The 12,362-nt window shown below is 40.0% G+C and overlaps 1 protein-coding gene across 2 annotated transcripts in view; it reads right to left on the bottom strand.

Annotated features, from left to right (window-relative positions):
• Positions 1 to 12,362, bottom strand: part of NF2 (neurofibromin 2) — a 76,378-nt gene that overhangs the window by 15,951 nt on the left and 48,065 nt on the right. Inside the window, exons 12-17 of one of the 2 annotated variants that reach the window (XM_018570199.1) lie at positions 10,729 to 10,851; positions 10,371 to 10,588; positions 9,923 to 10,028; positions 7,708 to 7,841; positions 5,102 to 5,249; positions 4,554 to 4,595 (exon numbers count right to left, since the gene is read on the bottom strand). In XM_018570199.1, coding sequence (XP_018425701.1) covers positions 4,554 to 4,595; positions 5,102 to 5,249; positions 7,708 to 7,841; positions 9,923 to 10,028; positions 10,371 to 10,588; positions 10,729 to 10,851 — 771 coding nt within the window. The remainder of the gene's footprint in view (positions 1 to 4,553; positions 4,596 to 5,101; positions 5,250 to 7,707; positions 7,842 to 9,922; positions 10,029 to 10,370; positions 10,589 to 10,728; positions 10,852 to 12,362) is intronic. The other variant, XM_018570200.1, reaches the window with a different exon arrangement.

Consider the following 12,362-nt stretch of genomic DNA (forward strand, 5'->3'; position numbering starts at 1 on the left):
TTCCTTCCACCCATACTCTGTACACTTCAGTGCACCCTGCGCTCTGTATTTTAAATTTTGCTCACAAATGGCAAGCACAAAGAAGCAGCGCTGCCCAATGAGTGCTCACTGTTTGCGAGCGAAGATTAAATACAGCATGCAGGGAGCGCTGCTGTGTACAGAGTATGGGTAGCAGGAGAGCAAGAAGCATTCGGCCAAAGGGAAGTAGAGCGGTGGCGGAAGTGGCTCAGATTGGAGCGGGTAATTCCATTCCTCATAATCGCCTGGGAAAGTTGAATTACCCTTTAAAGCTGAACTTGGGCTGAAAAATACTTTTTTTTAACACAGCAGCCAACCCACAGCTGTTCAGAGAAGATGGACTTAAAGGTTATGAAAAAGGAAAAGGTCAGTGCCTAATTAAATGTTTTTGTTGCTAAAAAAAGGGGACACTTCAATCTGGTATTTTAAAGTCCAGAAGATACTGAGACACTTAACATTTATATAAAAATATTTCTGTTGTAGTATAAAGCTGAAGGAAAATATATAGCACACAATAAATGTACTCCTATTGTGTATTAAACAAAAAAAATACTGGTTACAATTGATTTAGTTTACTGCCAAAAGTGTCTAGGCTGATGCTGCGTAGAGGTGGAAATGCCATTAACCCATTCTTTAATTTACTCATTTCAAAATAAAGCTTTAGTGCCCATGGCTCAAGAGATTTTCAGAGAGTGTGAACATCTCTATATGCGATAATGAGCACTTACACAGTTTGGTAGCTTCTATAATCAGCCCCGGGGAAACTTTTACTTGGCCGGGTTCTTAATTGTTGCAGCTGATGCTCGGATCTCTAGGGCCCATCGAAAACAATTGTGCGGCGATGCAGAAAAATTAGGACATGCTGCATTTTTCTGCAGCACACTGGAAGCAACCACAAGTCACTGCACTGCTGTGTAAGGACCTGAATGGAGTGTACACACTGACAGCTTCAGCAGTGTGTGATACAGCTCACACTTGCCAGATCTGCCACAACGCACTAGCCCGCCCGTTAAAATAAAGCGTTTTAGAGGATGAGCTAGTGTGAAAGGCCCTCAATTTGTACTTTATCGGTTGCGATCACTGATGTTTCGATAAAGGAATCATCTGTGATAACCTGCTGATTTCACCAAATTAAAATGTATGTAACTTTTTTTTTAGTTTTTTAGAGTTAATAAGTGTAAACACATATTAGGTTTTGAATGTGGTCTGTGTCCCTTCTAGGGAGATTCACTCACTCTCTTTGCCCTGGTGACAACTGTCACAAAGACTAGAAGTGAGGGAAAGTCCAAGTTGTTAGGTTATCACCAAAACAGGAATAGGAGGTGAAATGTTCCAATTGGGACACTTGCTGCAGTAGAAGCTAAGTGAGTATTCCTTCTCACTTTTGAGAGATCTCCCCTTACTTCCTGTTTTGTCTACAGGACTGTGAATGAATGAAAATATCCCCAATGGGGTACAGTTGGCAAAACAAAATATCACTGGGGCTCTTAACCATTCCCTACTCTGTCCAAAATAAAAAAAAGAAGTTTGAGCTTTTCCTACACTTTAAAGCCCATCTCCAGGCAAACAAAAAACTACCACTGCACTGCAAGGATGAACTGCTTTTTCATGCCTAGGGGACCAGTGTAAAGCAGTTTTACTTACCTGATCCCTGGTCCTGCTAGTTCCAAGACGAACGCTCACAGCTTCTTCTCCCCTCTGCTACGGCCGTCAGAGGGCCCCTCTGACTTCATCATGTCTAATGCAGGGCCCATAGACCTTCATTATACGTGCACACCGAGGGATAGTCCATGAGCTGGAGTGGAAGAGGTGAGCACTGACTGCCAGGGGAACGGCATCCGGTAAGTTGATCTTCTTCTCCTTGGATATAAATGACCCGTTAACCCTTGCAACGTGGGGGGTAGCACTACTGCAAAGGAAGGGTTTTTGTTTGCCCAGAGATGGGCTTTACGTAAAACCAACAAAAAACACATACACCAAGTCATCTAACTTACATTTTTCTAACACTCTGAACTGAACATTTAAAAGAGAATTAAAGCCAAACCTTTTTTTGGCTGTAGTCCTCTTTTTGATCAAAGGAGTACATTTACTATTTCCCGCTATTTGCCGACAGCACAGAGCCGCGCCACAGCCGGGAAAGATTTCGACAATATTGTCAGGATTAGACATGTGCAGCGGCTAAAAATTAGTTTTGTTTCGGATTTCGGATCCTATATGTGTTTCGTTTCGTGAATCGGATTCATATTCGGATCTGATTGGGAATTTGTGTCGGATTCGGACGAATTCCCGAAAATTCAACTTGAGGTGGGGTAGCAGAATTGGCACATTTGTCATGTCTGGTTGCTGTGCTCTAGTCTTTACTATTAAGGGGACATTAAAATCCTTCTCTTAATTTGTTTTTATCCGTTTAAATGTTAACAGTGCACGCACAGGATTTGGACGAAATTCATTCCAAATCCGAAATTTCGGATTCTGATTCTTTCGGATATGCTATATTTCGGATGCTCCCAATCTACAAATTTCCAAAATTTACAGGTTACAACGAGTAAATAAACACCCAACATGCCCAGGTGAAAAACTGTGTGTGTCCGTGAAACTGTGACAAAATTCAGTACCCCAAAAAGTCCAAAGGCAACGCTTTAAAAGCCCCTACAGGTCATCAGTTTAGAGATATGCATAAATATTGGCCCTAGAATTATTGCTCTCACTTTGATGTGTGCGGCGATACCAAACATGTGTAGCGCAATCATCGCTTCCATATGTAGGCGCACCCGACATTATTTCATTAAATATTATTTTTAAAACTTTTTTTTTAACTTTACTTGCTATCACATAGGGAGGTTTACAAGCCCCCCATGTGATAGCATATTGACAGTGACAGGTACTCTTTAAGGTGACACTTAGGTGACAAAGACTCCTAGTATCACCTTTCTACTTTAAATAAGCTATTGAAGTGCAGATCACAATTCAATAGCTTATTGCTGGGCTTCAGGAGCCCAGCAATGACAGCTATTAGATCACAATATAGAGAAATGGAAACACTAAAGTAATTAAACCCAAAAGGTAGTTATTACTGTCACTATCACAGATAATTACAAATAGAATTACTCACGTTAAGGGATGAAATTGGAGAGTATGGCCCTGTGCATATATGAATTGGTTTATGGATAACTGGCATAATATAGAGGTTAGAGGGGATTATTGTAATGCATTGTCTTGTTTTATTGTTGCATGTTTGTCAATTATGTGAAATATTTGGATTGTTGTCTGAAAATTTATAAATAATGATATAACAAAACAAAAAAAAAAGACTGGAAGTGATGTAATCTGCATCTCCCCCGGTCCCATAGTACAGGGAGGAGATTGGTGAATGGACGTTTGCCATTCTCCTCCCCAGCTTCACACCGACACCTGCGATGCCGGTTCCTGGCCCGTAGGAGGGGCAGTGGAGCCCGGAAAACACAGCGGGGTGTCGGGCGGACAGTTTACCGGCCCTTAGAAGCGATCTGGCGACAGCTGAGGTTTACATTTGTAAAGCCGTAGCCTTTACAAATGTAAACAGAGTCTTAACGTCTGTTTAAACAGGCCCGCTGCCAGTGACGTACCTTGTATGTCACTGGTCATAAAGGGGTTAAATATTGATTTAGTTTAGGTCAAGAATGCCACGGACTTTATACCACAAAATGCCGAAGGGGCTGGGTGGAAGAGAGTCCAACCTGACTAGTGTTGTTCTTGTTTATATTATATATATACTTTACATTCTCTGATATTGTTTGAGAAGATTTGATTGGAGAGGTTCCCAATGTTTGTTTTTGGCACTACACTAACCGTCAGGATGTTCATTGCCTTGGTTTGATGTGCGGCCATGTGGCCCAGATACGATGTGAATTCTCTCTGTATCCCACCACTTTGTTTATAAATAAAGAATTTGAAGAATGCCACGGACAGTCTATAACATTAGATGAACAGCAATGAAGATCACCAGCACTCAAGAAGACCATGGACAGTCTATAACATTAGACAAATAGCCATGAGGCCTGAATTTCTTCTGGGAATCTCAGACCTTCTCTGCTTGTGATGCTCTTTGTGAGAATTTGGTGTTTGCCTTAGTGACCTCAAATCTTCTAAAACGAACGCACGCAGAGGCAAGCGCAAACCAAGGGAGAAACTGCCCAGAGCTGGATCTTCACAGATAACTGTCACCAGCAGAAGGAACGACATGAATAAATCTTGAGTGAAGCTTTTACCTTGAGGATCAGTGGCTGTGCAGCAAGGTTACATTTTCACTTGTACATATTTTTAACTGGGATTTTTTTTGTTTTTTACATAAACCCCTATTTCAGTGGTTAGAAAGATTAATATGAAACGCAAGATCAACACACCGGAAGTAGTAAAGCTCAGACCTGTTGCTTTTATTGTTCTATTTAGCCTTCCATGCTAAAAGCGAAATGCACTCATGTACACACAGGTTAGTGTTACACGGATGTTATTTGACAGACCACACACACACACACACACACACACGTACACAATACCTGGCACACACTATGGGTCACGCTCAGATGCAGACAGCTCTCCTCCCCTGACAGGAAAAAAGAAAAATGCCAGAGTATGTGAACAGCGAACATCATTATATGAGACATGCTCACAGCATCATGGCTGTCACATACAGTGAGTAAAAGTTTTGTTGCATAGCAATATTCATCTCCCTTCCTCACTAGGCTTCCTATGGATTTGGCATTAAAGGCCCAGGGTTTATCTCTAGAGCAAACTGGATGTTATTAGAGAACATAGACAAGTTTATTTTTCTTATTTAGCATTTTATTTCTGAACAGGGCACAATCTCGCTACAGATGTTACAAAATCTTGTACTGTAAGATTTACATAGTCTCAGCCACCAAGACATAGCAACCTTCAGCAATGAGATGTTTAATTGCGTTGCCAAAGCCAGCCCTGCGTATGAACGATTATGGTTTGAGGCCCACATAGAGATTTCATTAATATACTAATCTATTTTACCAAAAGAAACAATACGGTGTTAGCCCAAGTTTTCACAGACAGTTATTGTCACTTTGCATCTCACCTTTTTGATTGTATTTTGCTTGCTTCCTGCATTCTCGTGCATTATATCCATCGCGCTCTCGCGTTCCTTTAACTTAAGAGATTCTATTTCTGTTTTCAGCTCATTCAGCTGTTCTTGCAGGTGGCGGCTCTTTTCCATGTACTCTACCCTGTGGAAAAACAAGTATGTATGTGAGCAATCAAACATAATGAAACACCATATCAATAACTAGGATGCCACTGTATTCTATTCATAATCAAGAAAGCATTACCAAATATCCTCTTATGTGATTTTAGGCTTTTTATATTTGAAAGCCTTACACCACCTGCAGCGTAAGTCTAATTTGGGTGACACCTTTGGAGATGTATACATACACAAACACACACGCATACAGTTGTGTGAAAAAGAAAGTACACCCTATTTAAATTCTATGGTTTTACATATCAGGACATAACTGAAATCCTTTGCTCCTTAAAATTAGGTAAATACAACAACACATAATATATTACACCGTTTTAAGCGGCTAGGTATCAGCCAGGTGCTGCTAATCAAATTAGGTGTTAACACAATGCCAAGAAGGCCAGACATCAGCAATAAACATAGAAAAACAATTGTTGCTGCCCATCAATTGGGGAAGGGCTATAAGGTCATCCTACAGTAAGGAAGATTATTGACAAGTGGAAAACATTCAACACAGCTGCCAATCTTCCCAGGAGTGGACGTTTTTAGCAAATCCCCCCCCCAGATCAGACTGTGCAATGCAAAAAACCCAAGAGTTACAGCTCAGACCCTACAGGCCTAAGCATGTTACATTTTAAAGTTCATGACTGTACAATTAGAATAAGACTGAACAAGTTTGTTTGGAAGGGTTGCCAACGAGAAAAAGCCTCTTCTCTCTAAAAAGTACATGGCAGCACATGCATCTAAACAAATCACAAGACTTCTAGAACAATGTCCTTTGGACAGAGACCGAGATGTTTGGCCATAATGCACAGTACCATGTTTGGTGAAAACCACACACAACATATCAGCACAAACACCTCATACCAACTGTCAAGCACAGTGGTGGAAGGGTGATGATTTGGGCTAGTTTTGCAGCCACATGATCTGGGCACCTTGCAGTCATTGAGTCAACCATGAACTCCTCTGTATACCAAAGTATTCTAGAGTCAAACGCGAGGCCATCTGTCTGACAGTTAAAACTTGGACAAAAGTGGGTCATGCAACAGGGCAATGATCCCAAGCACACCAGCAAATCTACAACAGAATGGATGAAAAAGAAAAGAATCATGGTGTTGCAATGGTCCAGTCAAAGTTTAGACCTCAACCCGATTTAAATGCTGTGGCAGAAAGCTGTACATAAACAAATGCCTGCCAACCCCAGTGAACTGAAGCAATGTTGTTGAGAAGAGTGGGCCAAAATTACTCCACAATGATGTGTGAGACTGAGAGAAGTCATACAGAATATGATTACTTGAAGTTATTGCTGTTGAAGCTAGAGCTGCAGCTAACGATTATTTTCATAATCGATTAGTTAGCCGATTATTAAGTTCGATTAATCGATTAATCGGATTTAAAAAATGCTTCTACAGGCTACTGAATCACAAGGTGTACTTAGTTTTTCCACACATGGCTTCTCCATTTTGTCTTTATGCTTGTAAAATAAATAATGACACGGTGTAATATGTCATGTGTTGTTGTTCATCAGAGGTTGTATTTACCTAGAACAGCTAAGGATCATATGGTTTTTATTATGTCCTGATACTTAAAACCATAGAATTCAAAGAGGGTATACTTCCTTTTTCACACAACTGTATAGATATTTTTTTGTTATTTACAAAACATTTCCTATGCACGTATAAAACCATGAAATGGACAATAAAATACAATTTTAGAAGGAATGCAAACAAATCATTCCCGACTGATCATATCAAATTCTTCACATTGTACTGAAATACTATACCCTAAATGTTGTCCCAAATACAAACAAAAGCTTTTGTTTAGCAGCTGTAAGACTGCTTTATGCAAGTGTTAGACAATTGTGCAATGTGCTAAAGCATCATTGTGGAAAGCCCGAGGGCATCTTTTAAATCATGTTGATAGCGATATCTAGGCTGTTTGGCATGCAAATTAACGAATTTCGAAGCCTTTATGTAAAAGGTAAAAGTCAGATTGATTAGTAAAAATTATTAAACCTTAGTGATCAAGGCCAGACGTCACTGGAGAGTGTACGTGCAATAAAATGCGCCATACTACAAGATAAAGGATTTTTTGTTTTTTAAACCCAGGGATAAAGTATCCTCTCTGTAAGCTATTAATAGGTATAATCAGCCATATTTTCATGCATTTCCTTTTGCAATATCATTCATGGTCTAACCTCAATCTACATACAAATCAGCTACTGTTCCTTTCCTATAAAAATAGGGGTATGGCCAGTCATGCAATAATGCCCATGGGTGCAAACCAATTACTAAAAAAAAACAAAAACTGTGTACTATATATGCCACACCATCACTTGACATTTGCACGACTGATAGCATACACAGAATGAAAAATAAATTCAGAAATGTAGGCTGAAGTATTGTTATAAGAAGTTAACAGGGCACAATTCCCACCCTGCCTCTTACTTTTCTTTCTCTATTTCCATGGACAGGCGTTTCATATCGGTGTCCTTGAAATCATAGGGCAGACTGTCACTGAGCAGGCTGAAGCTTGGCACATCAACAGGGGGCACAGAGCTACTGCTGGTACCTGCTGCTTGCTGAAAAAGAAATGACTTACGATTAGAGAAATTGCAAGTTATAGAAATGGAGGGAACATTGAGAAAAACCGAACTGAAGCAATACTTACTTCTGTTCTAAGTGTGGCGTTTACCACCAGCAGGACAAGGAAAAGTTTAAACTAGTCCAGTCATAAGTGCCAATTGCAATGACAATACATCTCTGATAGAGGTGATCTGGCACAATCATATGTACCCAATACACTTATAAAGGACTACTATTTTCTTACATTTGTGGGCACATTTAATTCAGCTCGGGGCCTGTGTTGAGAGGCTTTTGTTCGCTTCAAGCGGGTTTTGCATTCCTATTCAGGTCTATGGAATGGCACAACCTGCTTGAAGCAGGTCAAATGCAGGTCTAAAAGGAGGTCACAGCTGCATCTGTCAATTAATTCTGAATAAGCGCAAAACTGATGCCATCGACATATGCCCAAAGTCTTTTGACACAGGCCCTAATTATTATCACATGCCGTGGCACAATGACTATGGAAACCTTGTCTTTTGCAGAGCTGCAGGAACAGAAAACGTGGCTACACTTCAAAGGATTTTTCCAATAAGAGGGCGTTTCAATATCTGCCTGACCATATTATGTAGTATGACAAAGACTGTGCTAACCACTACATTTTCCAAAAACTAAAAGCAGTGATAATGGTTTTATCCCTGGTGTCAATTGTAGGCGAAACGTGGCTTTGCAAAATGACTATTCCTGGTGCAATTGTACGGGTAACACAATATTATTATTATTGTACAGGATTTATATAGCACCAACAGTTTACAAAATGAAGGGAGATAATACAGTTACAATACAAATTCAAAATGCTGGTGAGAGTTACAATCTAGCAGGAGCAGAAAACCATAACAAGTTTTAATTGTGAGGGATGAGCTAATGGAATAAGTATAGTTATTATGTGGAGGTGGGATAGGTTTCCCTAAAAGATGAGTTTTCAAGGACTGCCTATAGTTGGACAAAAGTAGGAGATACGCAAACTGATTAGAGTATGAAGTTTAAGAGGTTGGGAGAAGCTCTGGTGCAGTCCTGGAGTCGAGCATGGGAGGAGGTGACAAGGGGACTGGAGAGCAGGAGGTCTTGAAAGGAGCAGAGAAGATGTTTTGGATGATATTTTAAAAGATGACAATATAAAAAAAGTCGGTGTCTGGGGACCTCTGCACATATATGTGTGAACGGTTACTAAAACAACCAATGTATCAGGTTTAGTGGCACTTTAAAAAGCCCAGCAATCTTGTTTGAATTGCCTAGTATGTTTATTAGAAAATAAAACGTTTCTAAGAAACAATTAGGTTCAGAGAAACTGGAAAACTGAATGCACCATTAAACTTACAGTGGTCGTTAGGCTACGCTAGTCAAAAAGGATTTCAAATCAGTGGCCTAGCAGTGTAAACGAAAGACCACAAAATAGTCAAGTTACACATTCCTATGACATATTTATCCAATACCATTATATTAACTAAAGCAAATAAATATTCAAAGGTTACATATGTAAGAAGAACTCTTTTTGTAAGTGCAACTAACATCAGATAGATTTACTCATGGCAAAGTCTTCATGTTCCCTTCTCTTCAGAAGGTCAGTACCTTCTTTGTTCAGACATCTAGGTTCAGCATTTACATCCTAAACTAAGATGCAGGCCAAGGGATAACATGCTTCTGTAAATCCTTGTGATTTATATTTAGCCTTTAGGTTTATGTTTTGGGCTCAGAGTACACATCTTCGCTCGTAGAACTCTGCTGCTGCTTCCCAATAGACTGAGAAAGTCTGAGTGGTGACTGGGGGAGATAAGTGAATGATTCCTACTGCCTTCAGCAGGTTGGTGACATCATTCCTCTTTGCAGGCAAGTATTCTTTAAGGTGGTGTCTGGGGACAGTCACTTGTCTGGAGCTAAAGAATGGATTTATCAATGCAATGCAGTACATTGGGACATCAGAATTTAACTTGTCAACAAATCAATGGAACAGAAAAATGTGTAACTGTTTGCTCTAAAGCAAGTATATCTCAAACTGTAAGTCTGAGATCATTGTTAATTAAAAGAAATGTAAATGCCTTACCGCATACGCTGCTTTGCTGGTGATTTCCAATAGCTTTTGTTTGGCTCTGCGCTCAGATTCCCGGGCTTCTTGTAAATCTTGCTTCAACTGATCTGCTTCCTTTGCTCTTAGATATGGATAGAAGTCATATTGTTACTGTGTGCAAAGTGGGAATTCTGTGTTTGATTGTGTCACTTCGACTTTCAAACATATTTCACATATACATGAAGACTTTGTAGATTTCATTTGCTGAAGAAAGTTACACTTGTTTATCTTGATATAATTGTACAAAATCAGTTGTACACAGAACGATTATGTTGGAACAAGCCAAGACATAATCAATTGCACGATTGCTGAATTTACATACATGGCAAAACACATGATCTTAAACTAGAATTTAAAAAAACCCACATCTGAACATCATAAGAACAAGGCTTTTCCCCGTTGCCTCATAAGCACATCAGCTTACCTTCTTTCAGACTCTTCTGCCATCTTGAGTGCCAACACCTCGGTCTCAAGCACTTTCTTTTCCATGAGTCTCTTTTCCTCTTCACCGCGAATGGCTGTAGCTTTTATTCTCTGTATCTCGTGCTCAGCCTCAGCTGCTTTCTGGGCAAGCAGTTTAGCTTCTTCCTCTGTGATCTGAGCTTTTTCTGCTAGCAAGTCTGCTGTTTCTTCAGACCTCATCTAGATAGAAATAAAGTCAGCTAACAACTCTATCTGTGCTGAGGCATGATAAGTCACACATATAAATACGGTTATAACGGCAATTCAGAAATGTACACTTTAGGACAATGTATTCATCTGTTCAGCTACAAATTTCTCACCAGAGCATCATTGGCCATTTGTGCATCTTCCTTCAGCTGCAAGAGTCTCCTTTCAAGCTCATCACGTGTCCTCTCGGCCTCTTCTCTCAGTTGCTTTTCCCGTGCCAGCCTCTGACGCTCCATCTGCAGGTAATTAAAATTTGGTTTTAGCATAACAGAGTTGGATAAACCAAACAAGATAAAGTTTTAATTTTCATTTATGGTCAGCAACAAAGCTCAGGAAATTAGACCACTGCACTAGTTCACCTAACTGTGAATGTTGCTGTAAAAGGGTCTCTCTCTCTCTCATACATGGGTTTAGGATTTATTTAGCATTCAGCATAGCATTTGTGACTCCATGGCAGAGTTGGGGAGCTGAATTCGAACTCTGGATAGAGTCTCCAACAGATAAAAAGCCATGGGATGGTTCAGGCTACCCGTGTCCATCCATTATTTAAATATCAGTATGCGATGAACAGATCTACTACAAGTTAATTAATTACAATTAATTTAGCAAATTAGACAAATCCTACAACATCTTCACATTATTTTACCTAAACAGGTTATATTACTGTGGCTGCATGAATGATTTCTCTGTTAGCCATAATCTTTGAGCAAGAACAGCTTCATTAGAACATTAAGAGAAAATATTCTAGTCACTGATATTGGGTAAGGTAAGTCCGATTATTTATATCCTTATGTACAGGATTCTGGGATTACAGAACAATGACAGGTTTGTCATGTCTATATATGTACTAATGTAGGTGCTTTCACAGATTACAGATGACCCACACTGCAGAAAGAACTTCTTACAACCAGGACACTACCTGCATGGAGTTTGCAAGCTCTCTTCTTTCTCCTCTTTCCTTCCACACGCCAAAGACATGCTGATAGGTTAACTGGCTCCTGTCCAAATTGGCCCTAGTATCTCTAGGAATGCATGCGAGGTAGGGACCTTCGATTGAAAGCTCCTTACAGGAAGGTACATTTAAAAACCTCAGCCACAATTTATCTTGTTTTAGGTACAGTGGGGAAGGTTTAAAGCAGGGGTGGGCAACTCCAGTTGTGCTTTAACTACAAATCCCAAGAAGGCTCTGGGAGTCATGCCTGTAACTGTCAGTCTAGAAATGCCTCATGGGACTTGTAGGTTCACAACAGCTGGAATACTGGAGCTGCCCACTCCTAGCTTAGAGCCTTCGTCAGGTATTTCTTGCCCTCTGTGACCCTTTTGGGGAGAATGCCCCTCACTTCTGTTAGGAAAGGCTAGAACATCTGACAATGTTCTTATTGCCATTTGTGCGTTCCAGTCTCAACAACAACTCTTTTCTCAATTTTGTATGGGCATCACAAGGACAGGAAGTGAGAGAAATTCTCCCCAATGGGACTACAGAGATGTTTCAGCATAAGTCATAGACTCACAGTGACATTGGGTTTCAGAGGGCTCTTCACACACAAGTTTTAATCTAGAGTGTCTTTTCTGTAACCAGCCAATATGTTTAAAACTTGGATTGAATTTTGAAGTGAATATCACAGCCAAAAAAATCCATGCCAGCAGGTATATCCCTAATGAGTCTAAAAAGCTGAGTACATCAGTGATTTTTAGCTAGGTGCTTGCTCTTTGTTCTTGAGGGTCATAACAAACACAAACGATCCAG

Source organism: Nanorana parkeri, unplaced genomic scaffold (genome assembly GCF_000935625.1).
Source record: "Nanorana parkeri isolate BGI_ZX_2015 unplaced genomic scaffold, ASM93562v1 scaffold1476, whole genome shotgun sequence".
NCBI classification, from domain to species: Eukaryota; Metazoa; Chordata; class Amphibia; order Anura; family Dicroglossidae; genus Nanorana; species Nanorana parkeri.